The 20971-nt window shown below is 39.7% G+C and overlaps 1 protein-coding gene across 5 annotated transcripts in view; it reads left to right on the forward strand.

Moving 5' to 3' along the window:
• Positions 1-20971, forward strand: part of RANBP17 (RAN binding protein 17) — a 355460-nt gene that overhangs the window by 313151 nt on the left and 21338 nt on the right. For all 5 annotated transcript variants that reach the window (XM_069556017.1, XM_069556019.1, XM_069556020.1 and 2 more), the window contains one exon: positions 9460-9626. In XM_069556017.1, coding sequence (XP_069412118.1) covers positions 9460-9626 — 167 coding nt within the window. The remainder of the gene's footprint in view (positions 1-9459; positions 9627-20971) is intronic.

Here is a 20971-nt window from a genome sequence, read left to right on the forward strand (position 1 = left end):
TTTTCCAATGGTGAAAAATGTTCAAAAAGGCATTTATAGGTATTATTTGAGTTGTAAGCAAACTTCAGTTCCACTGTAGCCTCAGTGAGAAAAATGAGAGGGAGGCACAAAATAGTTGAACCAGTGATAGAATTGTGACTTGCCTAATGTGCTTGACATGATATTAAATTCTTTTCTTAATCATTCACTAGCATTCTTAGTTTCAGGCGAGCTATCATATGGGAAGAGAGAAAGATAAATGACAAAAGTGATTATATTTTTCCTGTTTTAAATTGCCCATCCACCACCCCTATTCAGTTCAGTTCAGTTCAGTTCAGTTGCTCAGTCATGTCTGACTTTTTGCAACCCCATAGACTGTAGCACGCCAGGCTTCCCTGTTTATCACCAACTTCCGGAGCTTACTCAAACTCATGTCCATTGAGTCGGTGATGCCATCCAACCATCTCCTCCTCTGTCGTCCCCTTCTCCTCCTGCCTTCAATCTTTCCCAGCATCAAGGTCTTTTCCAATGAGTCAGTTCTTTGTATCAGATGGCCAAAGTACTGGAATTTCTGTTTCAGCATCAGTCCTTCCAATGAATATTCAGAACTGATTTCTTTTAGGATGGACTGGTTGGATCTCCCTGCTGCCCAAGGGACCCTCAAGAGTCTTCTCCAACACCATAGTTCAGAAGCATCAATTCTTCAGCACTCAGCTTTATTTATTATCCAACTCTCACATTCATACATGACTATTGGAGAAACCATAGCTTTGACTAGATGGACCTTCATTGGCAAAGTAATGTCTCTGCTTTTTAATATGCTGTCTAGGTTGGTCATAGCTTTTCTTCCAAGGAGCAAGCACCTTTTAATTTCATGGCTGCAGTCACCATCTGCAGTGATTTTGGAGCCGAAGAAAAAAAAGTCTCACTGTTTCCATTGCTTCCCCATCTATTTGCCTTGAAGTGATGGGACCAGATGCCATGATCTTAGTTTTTTGAATGTTGAGTTTTAAGCCAATGTTTTCACTCTCCTTTTTCACTTTCATCTAAAGGCTCTTTAGTTCCTCTTTGCTTTCTGCCATAAGGGTGGTGTCATCTACATATCTGAGGTTCTTGATATTTCTCCCGGCAGTCTTGATTCCAGCTTGTGCTTCATCCAGCGCAGCATTTCACATGATGTGCTCTGCATATAAGTTAAATAAGCAGGGTGTCAGTATATTGCTTTGACGTACTCCTTTTCCAATTTGGAACCAATCTGTTGTTCCATGTCCAGTTCTAACTGTTGCTTCTTGACCTGCATACAGATTTCTCAGGAAGCAGGTAAGGTGCTCTGGTATTCCTGTCTCTTGAATTTTCCAGTTTGTTGTGATCCACACAGTCAAAGGATTTAGTATAGTCAATAAAGCAGAAGTAGATGTTTTTTTAGAACTCTCTTGCTTTTTCTGTGATCCAGGGGATGTTGGCAATTTGATCTCTTGTTCCTCTGCCTTTTCTAAATCCAGCTTGAACATCTGGAAGTTCACAGTTCACGTATTGTTGAAGCCTCACTTGGAGAAGTTTCAGCATTACTTTGCTGTCGTGTAACTTGAGTGTAATTGGTAGTGGTAGTTTGAACATTCTTTAGCATTGCATTTCTTTGGGATTGGAATGAAAACTGACCTTTTCCAGTCCTGTGGCCACTGCTGAGTTTTCCAAATTTGCTGGCATGTTGAGTGCAACACTTTAACAACATCATTAGAATTTGAAATAGCTCAACTGGAATTCCATCCTCTCCATTAGCTTTGTTTGTAGTGGAGCTTCCTAAGGCCCACTTGACTTCACATTCCTGGATGTCTGGCTCTAGGTGAGTGATCATACCATCATGATTATCTGGATCATGAAGATCTTTTTTCTATAGCTCTTCTGTGTATTCTTGCCACCTCCTCTTAATGTTCTGCTTCTGTTAGGTCCATACCGTTTTGGTCCTTCATTGTGCCCATCTTTGCATGAAACCCTTGGTATCTCTCATTTTCATGAAGAAATCTCTAGTCTTTCCCATTTTATTGTTTTCCTCTATTTCTTTGCATTAATCACTTAGGAAGGCTTTCTTATCTTTCCTTGCTATTGTTTGGAACTCTCCATTCAGATGGGTATATCTTTCCTTTTCTCTTTTGCCTTTCACATCTCTTCTTTTTCCAGCTGTTTGTAAGGCCTCCTCAGACAACTATTTTGCCTTTTTGCATTTCTTTTTCTTGGAAATGTCTTGATCACCACCTCCTGTACAATGTCACAAACCTCCATCCATAGTTCTTTAGTCACTCTATCAGATCTAATCCCTTGAATCTATCTGTCACTTCTACTGTATAATCATAAGGGATTTGATTTAGGTAATACCTGAATGGTCTAGTGTGGTTTTTCCCTACTTTCTTCAATTTAAGTCTGAATTTTGCAATAAGGAGTTCATGATCTGAGCCACCATCAGCTCCCAGTCTTGTTTTTCCTGACCATATAGAGTTTCTCCATCTTTGGCTGCAAAGAATATAATCAGTCTGATTTTGGTATTGACCTTCTGGTGATGTCCTTATGTAGAGTTGTCTCTTGTGTTGTTGAAAGAGGGTGTTTGCTATGACCAGGGTGTTCTCTTGGCAAAACTCTGTTAGCTTTTGCCCTGCTTCATTTTGTACTCCGAGGCCAAACTCTCCTGTTACTCCAGGTATTTCTTGACTTATTACTTTCGCATTCCAGTCCCTAATGATGAAAAGGACATCTTATTTTGGTGTTGGCCTTCATAGAACCATTCATCTTCAACTTCTTCAGCATCAATTCTTGGGGCATAGGCTTGGATTAATGTGATATTGAATGTTTTGCCTTGGGAATGAACAGAGATCATTCTGTCATTTTTGAGATTGCATCCAAGTACTCTTTTGTTGACTCTTTTCAGACTCTTTTGTTGACTATGAGGGCTACTCCATTTCTTCTAAGGGATTCTTGCCCACCGTAGTAGATATAATGGTCATGAGTTAAATTCACCCATTCCAGCCCATTTTAGTTCACTGATTCCTAAAATGTCGATGTTCACTCTTGCCATCTCCTGTTTGACCACTTCCTTGATTCATGGACCTAACATTCCAGGTTCCTATGCCATATTGTTCTTTACAGCATCAGACTTTACTTCCGTCATCAGTCACATCCACAGCTAGGTCTTGTTCTCTCTTTGGCTCCGTCTCTTCATTCTTTCTGGAGTTATTTCTCTATTCTTCTCCAGTAGCATATTTGGGCACCTATAAACCTGGGTTCATCTTTCAGTGTCTTGTCTTTTTGCCTTTTCATACTGTTCATTAGGTTCTCAAGGCAAGAATACTGAAGTGGTTTGCCATTCCCTTCTCCAGTGGACCACTTTCTGTCAGACCTCTCCACCATGACCCGTCCGTCTTGGGTGGCCCTACACACAGCATGGCTCATAGTTTCATTGAGTTAGACAGGGCTGTGGACTGTGTGATCAGTTTGGTTAGTTTCCTGTGACTGTGGTTTTCATTCTGTCTGCCCTCTGATGGAGAAGAATAGGAGGCTTATGGAAGCTTCCTGATGGGAGAGCCTGACTGTGGAGGAAGCCACCACTATCACCTACCTCCGTGCTCTTACATACGGAGGCCAGGCCAGGGCTTACAAAAATCCGCTCTTACTAACGGCTCTCAACTCGTTCATTTAATAAATATCAGCTGTGCACCTGCGATGTGCCAGGCTCCATCCTAGATCTTGATGGTACTGAAAAGAATAAGATAGGCAAGGTCTCTGCTAACGTGAAGTTTATATTCTAGGGATAAGAGAGAACAGTAAACACACACACATAAAATATCAAATCATTGTAAGTGCTAAACAAGAATTAAAATAGTGAATAGGGAAAGATTCTATGGCTTATTTAGAAGTGATCAGGGAAAGCCTCTGAAGATGAGCCATGACAGGGATGAAGCTGCATTCCAAGAAAGAAAAAGATGGCACAGAAGGCAAAACAGGAAAAGGTGGGGGCAAGCGAAAACCAACTAGAAACCATCGGAAATTACCCTAATCAAGTTCATTATTATTAAAATTTTCATTATTAATAAAGAATACATGTTGTTACGAGCATGTTCTTGAATTGGAGTTAATGTTATATATGTAATGAAGAAGTAAAACATTCCGGGAATGTTTAGAAACTTAGAGGCCTTGTTCTTTAGTCTCTCTCACCAAAAACATGCTAAAAAGAGAAGAAAGATATGGATTAGCTAAACCGAATGACAGGCTTGGTGTTTCAGGAGTTGAAATAGCCAGGAAAATAAGTGAGGAGTGAAAAGGGAGAAACCTACTAGAGTTGGGTACTATGTTACAAACTTTACACACTTTCTCTCTCTAATCTTTAATTTCTCAAAACGAAGTAGGTGATAGTAAGCACATTTTACAGAGGTGAAATTGAATCTTCGTATAGTCAAACTGAATCTTCAGTAGTCAGTCTAGAAGAGAGTCCACTCTAAACCGCTACATCGCCGAAACAGACCTTTTGTTTCTGAATCTGCCTCTCTCACCATATTTTCCCTGGTGGCTCAGATGGTAAGGCATCTGCCTACAACGCGGGAGACCCAGGTTCAATCCCTGGGTCGGGAAGATCCCCTGGAGAAGGAAATGGCAACCCACTCCAGTACTCTTGCCTGGAAAATCCCATGGATGGAGGAGCCTGGTGGGCTACAGTCCACAGGGTTGCAAAGAGTCAGAGACTACTGAGTGACTTCACTTCACTTCACTTCATACCCCACTCTGCTATGATGAGAAATTTTGAGTCAAAGCCAAACTTCAGTTCAACCCCATTATCATTCTTCCAACTCTCAGTTAAGCAACTCTTTCCTGTAGAGTTAGTTAACTTTCAGAGCAGCTTCCTGCGGTAGGCCTTGGTGAACAGGAGGGCTGCTGCTGATGCCTGTGCTCCCTGTGGCGGCCAGTTGCAACAGAGAAAGGGCCTGTGGTGGTTTCAGCACTAGACAGCAGCTTGCTGGAGAGGACCAAGTGCCTGTTGGGCTTAAAAATTCTGTCCTAAATTGCCTAAATCATGGATTATGAATACCAAGAGCTAGGACAGAATATGAAAACTCATGACTTCTGCCCATTCTTGTATTTCACAAGAGTTTCATTATTTGAATCTCACACAGCAGCTTCAGCTGCAAATAAAGGAGACCAATAATAATACATAATCCTCAGCACTATTCATTCTTTCTTTGATAAAATGGTCCATGATCTTTATGATTCCACACTTTTCAATCTACCCTGAAATCATTTATCCTTTTCAAAGCCCACAACAATAAATCAGCCATAATGGACGCTCTTCTCCTTGCTTTTATTGCGTGGATGTGTACTCCAGCCTTCATGTCTGAAGTGTTTACCTGGCTTTTCCATAGCTGACTCAGGAGACTGGAACCTTTTAATGCAACCTGCTTGGCATGTGGTCACTGAATCTATGTGAAGTCTTGATAATTTTTGTCTGATTGATAGCCTATCGCTCTTCACTGGTGAGGGGAAGCATATCTATTTCCTGCTTGCTTCCTTTTGTAGATGTTAAGTTACTTAATCCATTTACGTTCACGATTGGGACTTCAAAGGCAGAAATATGAAGGAAAAGAGAAAAGCAAACAGGTTCAACAAGTCTGTGCCTGACTTTTAGGCCTAAAAATTTTCTACTACATTATGTACTACTTCTCAGGGTTATATTAATAAAACCAAACTTCCTTTTCTGCAAAGTAACCCAGTTAGTGGGGAGAGAAAAACAATCAATCAAATGCCATAACTATAGGAGGAAATAAAAGCTCCTTTCTTAAAAGCCTATAGCTCTACAGCTTCCCAAAACTGTAGTCCATGCCCATCTTTTAGACTTTCATTCAACCCCTCATGATTCTGTATCAGCTACCACTGTCCTCAATTTGAAACGTGTACTTCTGTCTATATTTCAGAACTTGCCCCCAAACTTACCTCTATTTACTGTCATTTCACTTAAAACAATGTATGTGAAAGAATTTTTACACTGTAGTGTTCCATTGATTCTAGTATTGTTACTGAACAGAACTCAAGACCTAAAAAAAAATGCTTTCTCAGAGTAGCTTTGTCTACCCATTCTTTGGAGAAGGGCATAGCAACCCACTCCAGTATTCTTGCCTGGAGAATTCCATGGACAGAGGAGCCTGGTGGGCTAGGATCTGAGGAGCGAGCTGCAAAGAGTCGGACATGACTAAGTACTACTGCTACCCATTTTTTAGTTAAATCAACTGATGTTTCACCTCTCATCTGTGACAAGCACACATGTGTCTCAGAATTTTAGAGGTGAGTAAAATGAATAAGAAAGTAACTGAAAGATAAATAAATAAATAAATAAAAATAAATTTAAAAAAAGAAAGTAACTAATGCCTTAGGAGTTTATAATCTGCTACTTCCAGCCCTACTGTCCCAATCTATTTCTATTCTGAATCTACTATACTTACCGTTTTTTTGAGGCCCATCATGTTTTTAATTGTTTGTCTTTGCTGTTTTTGTTACTAATCATAAACTCCCCAGAGTTGTGTCCATACAATCTGGGCAGTGTCTTGCTCTAAATCAAAACCATGACCTTTGGATAAGCTATCTCTGAGCTTCATTTTTCTCATTAGAAAAATGTAAATAAGAGTACCTACTATATACAGAAGTGGTTGTTAGAGGTATATGAAACGTTATTTAGTGTACATGTTATTTAGTGTTATTTAGCGTCACTTGCCAAAAATGTATATATATATATACAGAGGTGGTTGTTAGAGGTATATGAAATGTTATTTGGTGTACATGTTATTTGGTGTTATTTAGTGACACTTCGGTTCAGTTCAGTCGCTCAGTCGTGTCCGACTCTTTGCAACCCCATGAATCACAGCATGCCAGGCCTCCCTGTCTATCACCAACTCCTGGAGTTCACCCAAACCCACGTCCATTGAGTTGGTGATGCCATCCAGCCATCTCATCCTCTGTTGTCCCCTTCTCCTTCTGCCCCCAATCCCTCCCAGCATCAAAGTCTTTTCCAATGAGTCAACTCTTCGCATGAGGTGGCCAAAGTATTGGAGTTTCAGCTTTAGCATCAGTCGTTCCAATGAACACCCAGGACTGATCTCCTTTAGGTTGGACCTCCTTGCAGTCCAAGGGACTCTCAAGAGCCTTCTCCAACACCACAGTTCAAATGCATCAATTCTTCGGCACTCTGCTTTCTACACAGTCCAATTCTCACATCCATACGTGACCACTGGAAAAACTATAGCCTTGACTAGACGGACCTTTGTTAGCAAAGTAATGTCTCTGCTTTTGAATATGTTGTCTAGGTTGGTCATAACTTTCCTTCCAAGGAGCAAGCATCTTTTAATTTCATGGCTGCAGTCACCGTCTACAGTGATTTTGGAGCCCCGAAAATAAAGTCTGACACTGTTTCCACTGTTTGCCCATCTATTTCCCATGAAGTGATGGGACCAGATGCCATGATCTTAGTTTCTGAATGTTGAGCTGTAAGCCAACTTTTTGACTCTTCTCTTTCACTTTCATCAAGAGGCTTTTGAGTTCCTCTTCACTTTCTGCCATTAGGGTGGTGTCATCTGCATATCTGAGGTTCTTGATATTTCTCCCGGCAATCTTGATTCCAGCTTGTGCTTCCTCCAGCCCAGTGTTTCTCATGATGTACTCTGCATGTAAGTTAAATAGTGACACTTACTTGCCAAAGAAATATAAACCTTCACTAACACCTCTGTTGCCTTTCGGATTGTGTGTGAATGTGTGGCTCACTGCTGGATGCCCTCAAGGAAGATCCCAAGCTATTTTGCCGGCCTACTCTCTTACGATTCTTCTACACATTCTTTTACTCAAACCGTAGGTCCTGCTCCCTAAACAAGCCATGAGGGAAATTAGTAAGAACTACCATATGTTTCTCCTTCCAGGTTTTTTGAGTTATAGTTGACAGTGTACACATTTAAGGTGTATAACATAATGATCTGACTTGTATACATCCCCAAATGATCACCACCATAAGTCTGGTATTTATCTTCTATCATTTATCACATTTATCATCACATATAGTTAAAAATATAAGGATACTCATCCTTGTGATGGGTATTCATAGGATATACTCTAAGTTTTATATATAATATACAGCAGTGTTATTTATACCACTTGACCACCTTCATCCAGTTCCCCCTCCTGCTAACCAGCTACCTCTGATAACCACTGATATGATTTCTTCTTCTGTGAGTTTGTTTTTGTTTTAAAGTATAACTGCCCTACAGCACCATGTTAGCGTCTGGTGCCCAACATAGTCATTCAATACTTCTAAACATTACGTGGTGGTAAAATACTATGGAGTCTAGTTACCATCTGTCAATCTACTAAGGTATTATTGGCTTTGTTCTCCACACTGTACAGTTTATACCCGTGCCTCATTCTGTTACTGAAAGTTTGTGCCTGTTGATCTCCCTCACCTGTTTCTCTCGTTCCTCCCACACCCTCTCTGGCAGCCGCCTGTTGGCTCTCTGTATCTGGGACTGTTTCTCTTTCGTCACTTTTGTTCACTGGGTTTCTTTCCCTTTGGTTTCACATATAAGTGAACGCATGGTATTTCGCTTTCTCTATCTGACTTATTTCACTTAGCATAATACCCTCTAGGTGCTCGTGTTGTTAATTAAACATAGTAAACTCTCAATAAATATCAGTTATTTTTACTGTGAGAATTTCCAGTTATTTTTCTCCTCATTCAGCTCTGCAACATATTTTACAAATGATGAGAAAGTTTAATTGGCTCCTTCGCAATAACACACAGCAAGTAGCTGGAAAAGATGGAATTTGAAACTAGGTTGAAATTCTGTCTTCAAAATCCATACCTTCTCACCATATTATGTATACTGTGCTAATCCCTCCATCTGAAAAATGTCCTTCCTTTTGTTCAACTGAAAATAACTTTTCCCAGCCCATCTCAGGTGCTACCTCCACCAAACCCTCCTTGATCCTCACCCAAACGCAATATCTCTCTCAAAATTTTCACAGCAGTGTGATTGTAATTTCTACACAGCACTGTGCTCCAGTGGCTTATGTCTAAATCATGGTCTCTTTGACACAAGGGCGAGGGTTTCCCTGAAGCAAAGTACTTTGTGCCAAGTTCACGGTTTCCCCTGAAGCAGAGCACTTTGCACCATGTAGATATTTAATAAAGACACTTAAACTGAACAGAAGGTCATTAAGGTCACATATGGAAAATTCTGTCCAATACAATCCAGGAATCATTTACTTACTAATGTGTCTCTATGTGAAGTCCTGTAGTTGACATTGGGTTTAAAGATAAGCAAAGCAAAATCCTCAAAGAGTTTACAGTTTGCTAAAAGTGCTTTGAAACCAGAAATTGTTTTTGTTTTTTTTAATTTAGGCATTAGAGTGAGATGAAGCAAACACCTTAGTCATCAAGTGAACTCTAATTTGCTGTTCACACAGATACAGTCGTCTCCTCCAGCTGCTGTACCAGCTTAGACTACATCGTCACCTACCTCTTCAAGCACATAGCAAAAGAGGGCAAGAAATCACTTCGATGCCGAGAGGCCACCCAGGCTGGTCAGAGACTATTGCATTTTATGCAGCAAAATCCAGAGGTCCTGCAGCAGGTAAATAGTGGTTGTTCACCTACCTTAAGAGATAAGAGTTTTCCCGAAGCCAGTGTGGTCTCTGAATACCTTAGAGCAACTGGTCTTGCCAAGACTCTTTCCTGGTTCTCCTCTAGGAGTATTTTCCCTATAAGTAGGATAGTTGGCCTCAGGATTACCTGCCCTCAGCAAATCTCTAATTCATGCATCTCACGCAGTGAAGCTAGTATTCAGAAAGAGGATAGCACTTTCAGAGACAAGAGAAATACTGAATAAAAGTCAGAGCTGGAACTAGAAACAGTCAACCTCTGATTCGTTCCCTGGAGCCTCTAATAACATCATCTTAGGTTTGCCTTGTGAATACTCTGGTGTGCTGAGAAACTACCATTTGCTGGGCTCCTAGTCTGTGCCAGGTGACCTGCTGGGTCATTTTCCCCATTTTTAGATGAGAAATCAAGGTTCAGATGGGTCATATCCCCAAAACCATTTAAATAATAAGTGATAAAGCCATGATTTGTTAATTTCCAAATGTTTTCTGACTAGCTGATATGAATTAGGTCTAAGTTTAATGTTCTTTAAAAAGTCACTTCTACAAATCACAGTAACAGCATGCATAAAGATAAACATAATATATATGCCAGAAACATTTCGAAGAGAGTAATATCATTTTGCTATGGAGATAGCATCACTTTGATATATTCCCATTCTACTAAATTTGGGAAATGATATCTTTATACTGCTTCCAGTTGTCTTATTTTGCCAAACTATCTCCATAATAGTCTGTGGTTTGCAAATGTAAATACTTTAACATGGTCATTAGCCAGCAAATAAGTCGCCTGCAATCAGCAGAAAATGTCAGTCTGAGTAAATAAATGATGAAAATGAATAAGAAAGACAAAGAAGACGTTTTCTTCCTAGCTGTCATTTTTTGCTAATACTTAAATGAAATTATGTAACCTTCATTTGTGGTGATGTTTCAGTTAACCAGTTAATTTCCTGGCAAGAAGGTGTGGATGAAGATTTTATGTAAATAAGCAAAGGGCTGCAACTATTTGGTATGATCCTGAAATTGTTACAAAACATGTTGGTGATTAAACAGGAGGAAGGTAACTCATTTATTGAGGACCTCCTATGTACAAGGTGCAAGAGCTGTTAAGATCCAAAAGACATTAATTTCTCAAGTTTTTCCTGCCGGGTGGGAAGGAGACCAGTACCTCATTATACACTAATTGGATTAGCTTAGTGACAGCAATAGGAGAGTGCTTTCAGGGCCGGCTCCTCCTTTAGACCTCCACAGCAACCATGGGATGTGGGCATAATCATCCCCATTTTACAGCTGAATAAACTGAAGCACAGAGAGACCAACTGGAAAGTGGCATGTGAGCCAAGGTCTGTTTGGCTCAAAAACCGAAATCCTTAAACTTCCTTACACCATTTATTCTCAGGGCACTAATTGGTAGGGATAAGATCTCAGATTCAGCCAGAATGCTTCTTCAAAATATACATTCTATCAAGATTTAGATACACCTCTCCTCATCCATCCGTCTGCAGTAGCCATTGCTTCTGGGAGTGTGTCATAGCACTCAGGTGTTTTATGAGAAGGCTGAGAACCGCAGATTAAAGCATGTAGCCAGCCAGGGAGAAAATAAATACCCATGGATTGGCCAGAAATCAAGCCCACCCCCAACTCCACCATGGCAAGTGACAAGTCTACCACCTGCCAGTATTCAACCATGATCGTAATATTGGCCCAGAAACTTTGGCAGGAACTTTTAAGTGAGTAGAAGATTTTAGCAAAAATCAATAGGCCATGGTCCTGGACAAATGCCATCAGACTGTGCAGAACAAGTAATGTTGTTGTGCAAAGGACAATCATGTTTGTCTTTACTCTGAATTATCCTGTGTTTGTTGGTTTAAGTAATTTCTATGTGTTAATAATACTTGGTAATCCTTTACTTTATAGCATTTGACTAAGTAGTGATACATCTTTATTAACAGTGGAATGCATTCTATTTATTTGGAATGTAGGCTCTCAGATAGCATGTTAAATATTAATGACTGGTTTCTGGGAGTCAGCATAAATATGATTTGCATTAGCACTAGGTTATATCATCTTGAGTGCCTCTGATGTCAACTATTGGGTATAGTAGTATCTGACATCATCTCCTTAGGTCACTGACAACTTTGACCTCTATTCTTATGCACAGTTTCTGTCGTCTCAAAAGCTCTTTTGAATTGATTTGAAATTTTGACTCTTCCCTTTATGAGGCAGTAAAATTGATAATTATTCAGATGGGAACTGAGCACTGAGTGAAAAATCAATTCCACCCGCTCTCTGCTGCGTATAAAATTACTTCTGAGTCGGCTGGACTGAACGGATGGCCAGAGTAAGAGCAGCAGGCAGAAGTAGTGGGAAGAATTAGCTGGACAGAGCTAATAGCCTGAAGGGATAGACTTGGAAAAGAGGGAGTGGGCCAGTTGGGGGTTATTATGAGCAAGGATGGGTCCCATTGATCATCTGTTTACATCAGCTTTCCAAGACCTTATAAATCAACCCTGAAGAGCAGCAGAATCCAAGATTCAGCCTCTTACCAGAGGGAATTTATATTAGATTATTCTCGTTTTCACACTCAGATGAAAAGTGAGCCATTGATTATTCATTGGTTGCCCATTAAATGCTGTTTTTGTAGATGCTTTGCCTATCAGAGAAGGTAATGAACAAGGTTGCTGCTTCATAACTCAAGGTTTCGGTTTTCAAGGCATCTGTGTCGGTTAAGTAATGCCTAACCCTATTAAAAGGAATGGGTTACAAATTGCTTAACAGTGCTGAAAAACTAGACCCTAATGACTAATTGTGCTTAGAGTTTAGAGAGAGTTTGTCAGCTCTTTAAACTAAACTGATGCAATGATACTGCAATTATTTACTAGTTTGAACTGTTTCCCCTCCCCCTCAACCTGGACCTATATTGCTAGAAGCATAATTGCTTGAACAATGTCAATTCTAAATTACAAAAGTTATCTCCTCAAGCGTCCACAGCAAGTGAAGCATGAACCTACATAAAGGATTTTCTGACATTCTTATAGGCCTTTCCATTTGTATGCAGCTGCTTGGGAAAGACATTTTAAGTGCCTCTCACCTGAAAATGTGTTTATTATAACCTTCTACATGGCTTTAGATCATCAGTGTTTTCAAAAAACATTCTCCAAATAAGCCGTCTTCCATATTTTGCAAGCAAATCTAAATTTTCAAGCATTAAATTTAGTCCATTATTAGAATAAAGATCTATTATAATTAAGTGAATCTATTTCAAGTAAGAATTATTGTCTAACCAGCATTGTTTTAACTTAACAACTGAGAAAAACCTAGTTTATGTATATTAGCAAAAAAAGTTCCCCCATACTTTTATGTCATTAGAAAGATAAACTGAAATTTGAAGAAAGGTCAGTAGTAACAGGGATTACACATGGATCTATTACAATAATTTGGAATGTAAGATTTCTGTGTGAAGTGTTTTCAGTTTTATCCCTGGTCATGTTAAGTATTTGCGTATATAACTCAGAGGTCAGTGTTCATTTAGTTATATCACAAAGTGAAAGAAAGATCTATCCAAATTAGGTAAATGAAAGAGCATGTTTTGTACAAATTAGAGAGGCATTTCAAAGATGTGACTCATTCTCTTTCAGATTATAAGAATAGGACACTGATGTTGAATGCTTCTCTAAATCAGAACTTCTATTAAAACTAAATATTCTAGAAAGAGTAGCAACTTACGTAGAAATAGAACAAGAATTATATAATGGTCAGTATTACTGATTCGATTATACCATTAACTTATTAACAGTATATTTTTAGCAATTGTGTTCTCTAAAATTTAAATATGCTGAATGGAGTAATTAGAACATTTAGGTTTGAATTTATCTTAACCTCTTCTGTTTAACTATCTGACTCAAGTGAGCTGTACTAAAAACCAGAAAAAGTTCTAATTATAATCTTTTCTTCCTCACCCTTCCTCCCCCTTTGTGCTAACCTAGCATTTAACTACAAATTGTGAAGAGCTGTCAGGAGTTATAAGAATCATGCTTCAGATACTTCAGTAGGGACGTAAGCTGAAGAGAACAGTCACCCTTTTCCTCAGTCAGTCAGTCAATCAATGAAAATTGCTTTTGTATAGTGCTCTTCGTGACATACATCCCAAAGTGAATTATAGCAAAAGGGAAATCATCTGCTCTTTTTTCATTTCTGTGTTTAGATTGAAACAATATTGCTCAACATTTTGACATACTATACAAGACATCTTTCATACTTAAGATTACATTCCATAATACTAAGTAGGAGAAAGTGCAGTCACATATTTAACTGATGTTGAGATTTTGGCCTATAGAACCTCAGCAAGACTCTCACAGTGGGAAGTACTTTAGCAGATGAAATATATTCATGTCTCTTATGCTCTTAAAAAATTAACCAAATTTTCTAATGTTATTATAGACATTTGTAGTGAATCCTAATTAGAAAGTATGTTCATGGCCCACTAGCTCAGTCTGGTTAATTTGCAGCTATTGTCAAAAATATAATGGCGGATTGATGTCAAAAAAACATGCAGAAAGAATATTTACAACTGGATCAGAGGATAACATGGATTTAAAGAAAAGCCAGGGATAGGTCATTAGGCTTGACAAGTTAAAAAAATCAGAATAATAAAATTGTTTTTTGCACATGCTGTTGCAATCATGGTCTTCTTCACAGCAATATATGTATGTACTTTGTATCTATTTCAAGGAAAATAATAATACTGGCAAATATTGCAGATAAGCTTAAGCTTTTTACATATAAGCAGTTAGTCTGATTTCATCACCACAGTATCTGTGAAGCTGTCATATTATGAGCACCATTTTATAGATAACTAAGGCATAAAAGCAACAGTTAGAGCTGGACATGGAACAACAGACTGGTCCCAATAGGAAAAGGAGTACATCAAGGCTGTATATTGTCACCCTGCTTATTTAACTTCTATGCAGGGTACATCATGAGAAACGCTGGGCTGGAAGAAGCACAAGCTGGAATCCAGATTGCCAGGAGAAATATCAATAACCTCAGATACGCAGATGAAACCACCCTTATGGCAGAAAGTGAAGAGGAGCTAAAAAGCCTCTTGATGAAAGTGAAAGTGGAGAGTGAAAATGTTGGCTTAAAGCTCAACATTCAGAAAACGAAGATCATGGCATCTGGTCCCATCACTTCATGGGAAATAGATGGGCAAACAGTGGAAACAGTGTCAGACTTTATTTTTGGGGGCTCCAAAATCACTGCAGATGATGACTGCAGCCATGAAATTAAGACACTTACTCCTTGGAAGGAAAGTTATGACCAACCTAGATAGCATATTGAAAAGCAGAGACCTTACTTTGCCAACAAAGGTCCGTCTAGTCAAGGCTATGGTTTTTCCAGTGGTCTTGTATGGATGTGAGAGTTGGACTGTGAAGAAAGTTGAGGGCCTAAGAATTGATGGTTTTGAACTGTGGTGTTGGAGAAGACTCTTGAGAGTCCCTTGGACTGCAAGGAGATCCAACCAGTCCATTCTGAAGGAGATCAGCCCTGGGATTTCTTTGGTGGGAATGATGCTAAAGCTGAAACTCCAGTACTTTGGCCACCTCATGCGAAGAGTTGACTCATTGGAAAAGACTCTGATGCTGGGAGGGATTGGGGGCAGGAGGAGAAGGGGACAACAGAGGATGAGATGGCTGGATGGCATCACGGACTCGATGGATGCAAGTCTGAGTGAACTCCAGGAGTTGGTGATGGACAGGGAGGCCTGGCGTGCTGCGATTCATGGGGTCGCAAAGAGTTGGACACGACTGAGCGACTGAACTGAACTGAAGGCATAAAAAGATTAAGTAGTTTCCTAAGTTACTAGCAGTCAATAAGATCATGTAGTCAAATGGAAAAACTAAAATTTTACCTTGCTGTGTTTCATTCACAGTTCACATATAACTTAACCACAAAGCTATAGTTTGTTGGTGACTGCTAACTTGAAGTAATATGTGTGTTTTAAGCATTTACAATGAGGCAAGTTAAGCTTCCAGTAAGTCCCAGGGACCTTCCTTAAGGTAGAGTGATTCAGAGCAGTCATGTTATACCCCAACTTTGCGCTGCAGCTGAAATGAAACAGATGGGCAGTGACTCAAAGAGACAGTGGGCAAGACAGAGGGAAGTTGCTTTGCCAGCTGGTGTAGAGAAGTCCTGTCGCTTCACCTGCATTGAGGCAGGGCTGGCAGAGCTTCATCTTTCACTCTGTGCCCGTACCCAGTCACTAATTCTGCAGCCAGACGCAGAGGCATACAAGTTAGTAGGATGTGTATCCTGAGAAGGCCAGAGTCTAACAGCATAACTGTCTCGTGATGTTCCGTTGCTACTTCCTTTAATGCCTCTGGGGCAGCTCTTGAGGTTTACTCCACCCTGCTTTCTCTAGGGTAGAGTCAGCATGGCCGCTGTGAGATGAAGCTGGGAAGCAGCAAGTGCTTCGCATCCACCCCCATCGCCTGCACATCTCTGGGCTTTATCCTGACTCTCACCACTGATTCATCAGTTCTGGTTGTTTTTGTTTTGTTTTGTTTTGTTTTGCTTTACAATACTGTATTGGTTTTGCCCTACATTGACATGAATCAGCCACGGGTGTACATGAGTTCCCAGTCCTGAACCCCCCTCCCACCTCCCTCCCCATATCATCTCTCTGGGTCATCCCAGTGCACCAGCCCCAAGCATCCTGTATCCTGTATCGAACATAGACTAGTGATTCATTTCTTACCTGATAGTATACATGTTTCAATGCCATTCTCCCAAATCATCCCACCCTCTCCCTCTCCCACAGAGTCTAAAAGTCTGTTCTATACATCTGTGTCTCTTTTGCTGTCTCGCATACAGGGTCATCATTACCATCTTTCTAAATTCCATATATATGTGTTAGTATACTGTATTGGTGTTTTTCTTTCTGGCTTACTTCACTCTGTATAATCGGCTCCAGTTTCATCCACCTCATTAGAACTGATTCAAATGTATTCTTTTTAATGGCTGAGTAATACTCCATTGTGTATATGTACCACAGCTTTCTTATCCATTCGTCTGCTGATGGACATCTAGGTTGTTTCCATGTCCTGGCTATTATAAACAGTGCTGCGATGAACATTGGAGTACAGGTGTCTCTTTCAATTCTGATTTCCTTGGTGTGTATGCCCAGCAGTGGGATTGCTGGGTCATAAGGCAGCTCTATTTGCAATTTTTTAAGGAATCTCCACACTGTTCTCCATAGTGGCTGTACTAGTTTGCATTCCCACCAACAGTGTAAGAGGGTTCCCTTTTCTCCACATCCTCTCCAGCATTTATTGCTTGTAGACTTTTGGATCGCTGCCATTCTGACTGGTGTGAAATGGTACCTCATTGTGGTCTTGATTTGCATTTCTCTGATAATGAGTGATGTTGAGCATCTTTTCATGTGTTTGTTAGCCATCCGTATGTCTTCTTTGGAGAAATGTCTATTTAATTCTTTGGCCCATTTTTTGATTGGGTCATTTATTTTTCTGGACTTGAGCTGCATAAGTTGCCTGTATATTTTTGAGATTAGTTGTTTGTCAGTTGCTTCATTTGCTATTGTTTTCTCCCATTGAGAAGGCTGTCTTTTCACCTTGCTTATAGTTTCCTTTGTTGTGCAGAAGCTTTATCAGTATTAAATGTCATTTTTCACCTCTTTCTGATTGTAAGAAGCCTCTGTTCTCTAAAGGAGGCTCTACTGAGTACCGATAGGTCTGCTGAAAGTCTCACACTGGCACGTCTGAAACTGACCCTTTTGAGCATCCCTCTCCTACTTTTCATTGTGTTAAGATAAGGTACCGTAGACTAAGGTGTCTATAGAGCCAAGTAGGAAACTTGATGGAGGTAGACAGCAATGAAAGCTATGTTGGGTGTACATCCCTGTTTAAAGGGGGCAGTCTCCAAACAGCTTCTAGCTAATTGTTGCCCTGTCAGGTGGTAAGACCCAGTGTTGCCAGATGTATTGAGATTCCCTCCCAACGAAAAGCCAGAAATCTAGTTTTAAAAATGTTGGTCACTGATTGAAAAATAATATTACTCCGCAGGCCAACACTATATGTTTGGTTTCTACTTTTTCACTTCTGTATTCTGTAATCTGAGAATTTCAGAACTAAGATTTCTTAATGCATGACCCCTTACATTTCTCCCAGCCCTCTTATGTAGCCTTGCAACAGTGACATTTTTGTTTCTCTCTGATGTTTTAATAATTCTTAAAGCATACTTTTAAAATTTGTTGTTTCAAAAAGACGCCATTATTTTGCTTTTATATATGACTCTATACTTAGGTCTTTACTGAAACTTAAAGAGGACATTTTATCACATTTGAGTTGTATCTTTGCATGTAGAAAGCATTCAATAAGGGGCAATTAAACTCATCTAACATCCCCAAAATATATATATATTTTTTAAATTTTCAAAATAGCAAGATTGTTCGAGGCAAAAATAAAGTTAACTTTGGTCAAGTGTGTGTGTGTGTGTGTGTGTGTGTGTGAGTGATCTAATTACTCAGGATCAAATCAAAGTATCTAAGAGGAACAGACTGGGAGCTGACTGTAGCTCAGATCATGAACTCCTTATTGCAAAATTCAGACTTAAATTGAAGAAAGTAGGGAAAACTACACTAGACCATTCAGGTATTACCTGAATCAAATCCCTTTTGATTATACGGTAGAAGTGACAAATAGATTCAAGAGATTAGATCTGAGAGAATGCCTGAAGAACTATGGATGGAGGTTCATGACATTGTACAGGAGGTGGTGATCAAGACATCACCAAGAAAAAGAAATGCAAAAAGGCAAAATGGTTGTCTGAGGAGGCCTTACAAATAGCTAAGAAAAGAAGAGAAGTGAAAGGCAAAGGAGAAAAGGAAAGATATATCCATCTGAATGCAGAGTTCCAAAGAATAGCAAGGAGAGATAAGAAAGCCTTCCTCAGTGATCAAAGAAATAGAGGAAAACAATAAAATGGGAAAGACCAGAGATCTCTTCAAGAAAATGAGAGATACCAAGGCAACAGTTCATGCAAAGATGGGCTCAATAGAGAAGAGAAAAGGTATGGGCCTAACAGAAGCAGAACATTAAGAGGAGGTGGCAAGAATACACAGAAAAACTGTACAGAAATATCTTCACGACCCAGATAACCACAATGGTATGATCACTTACCTAGAGCCAGACATCCAGGAATGTGAAGTCAAGTGGGCCTTAGGAAGCATCACTACAAACAAAGCTAGTGGAGGTGATGGAATTCTGGTTGAGCTATTTCAAATCCTAAAAGATGATGCTGTGAAAGTGCTGCATTCAACGTGCCAGCAAATTTGGAAATCTCAGCAGTGGCCACAAGACTGGAAAAGGTCAGTTTTCATTTCAATCCCAAAGAAAGGCAATGCCAAGCAATGCTCAAACTATCGCACAATTGCGCTCATCTCACATGCTAGCAAAGTAATGCTTGAAATTCTCCGAGCCAGGCTTCAACAGTACATGAACCATGAACTTCCAGATGTTCAAGCTGGATTTAGAAAAGGCAGAAGAACTAGAGATCAAATTGCCAACATCCATTGGATCACAGAAAAAGCAAGAGTGTTCCAGAAAAACATCTACTTCTTCTTAATTGACTATACTAAATCCTTTGACTGTGTGGATCAAAACAAACTGTGGAAAATTCTTACAGAGATGAGAATACCAGACCACCTGACCTGCCTCTTGAGAAACCTGTATGCAGGTCAGGAAGCAACAGTTAGAACTGGACATGGAACAACAGACTGGTTCAAATTGGGGAAGGAGTACGTCAAGGCTGTATATTGACACCCTGTTTGTTTAACTTCTGTGCAGAGTACATCATGAGAAACGCTGGGATGGATGACACACAAGCTGAAATCCAGATTGCCAGGGGAAATTATCAGTAACCTCAGATATGTGGCTGATGCTACCCTTATGGCAGAAAGCAAAGAGGAACTAAAGAGCCTCTCAATGAATGTGAAAGAGGAGAGTTTAAAAGCTGACTTAAAACTCAACATTCAGAAAACAGATGATGGCATCTGGTCCCATCACTTCAAGGCAAATAGATGGGGAAACAATGGAAACAGTAAGAGACTATTTTGGGGGGCTCCAAAATCACTGCAGATGGTGACTGCAGCCATGAAATTAAAAGGTGCTTGCTCCTTGGAAGAAAAATGATGACCAACCTAGACAGTATATTAAAAAACAGAGATATTACTTTGCCAACAAAGGTCCATCTAGACAAAGCTATGATTTTTCCAGTAGTCGTGTATGGATGTGAGAGTTGAACCATAAATAAAGATGAGTGCCGAAGAATTGATGCTTTTGAACTGTGTGGTGTTGGAGAAGACTCTTGAGAGTCCCTTGGACTGCAGGGAAATCCAGCCAGTCCATCCTAAAAGAAATCAGTTCTGAATATTCATTGGAAGGACTAATGCTGAAACTGAAACTCCAATACTTTAACTGCCTGATATGAAGAACTGACTCCTTGGAAAAGACCCTGATGTTGGGAAAGAGTGAAGGCAGGAGGAGAAGGGGACGACAGAGGATCAGATGGTTGGATGGCATCACCGACTCGATGGATGTGAGTTTGAGCAAGCTCTGGGGGTTGGTGATGGTCAGGGAAGCCTGCTGTGCTATAGTCCATGGGCTTGCAAAGAGCTGGACATAACTGAGCAACTGAACTGAACTGAAAGAGGAACAGGGCTGCACAGAAGTATATAGTTAATAGCCAGGTAGCAAAAGTCCAAAAGGCACTAAAACTCTCTAAGAATGATGAATTTGTGATCACTATTCCTAAAGATCAGTTTAGAAAGTTGAAGTTCATGATTTTAAAAACAGAACACTAATTTTTAATTAAAATGGCTTTTATCTTTGATACTATGAACTCATTTCTCTGTTCATCTTTAAAAGGATAATTCTGGTCCAAATCCTTTGTTATATGCCATATCTTTGCCTTTTTTGTTCCATCTTTGTTATAGAAATATTTGTTGAATGACTATTTCACCTGTAACAAAAAATGGTATTTTAAAATAGAAACCTGTTCTGATAAATCATCAAATTAGTATTGTAATCCTGTTGCCTTTACACAGTACCTTTTTTCCCCAAATCACCTCCATCCTGATACTTGGCCTTGCACCTGGCAGAGCCTGAAGCCTTGTGATGGTCAGTGAATGTCTGCACAGCAAACCCAAAAAAATATTTTTAGAAGTGCAGTCTACAGTGACTTTAGACATCAAATCTAACATGGTTGTAGACTACTACTTAACAAAATAAATAGTAATGCTAAG

Source organism: Ovis canadensis, chromosome 16, assembly GCF_042477335.2.
Source record: "Ovis canadensis isolate MfBH-ARS-UI-01 breed Bighorn chromosome 16, ARS-UI_OviCan_v2, whole genome shotgun sequence".
Lineage (NCBI taxonomy): Eukaryota > Metazoa > Chordata > Mammalia > Artiodactyla > Bovidae > Ovis > Ovis canadensis.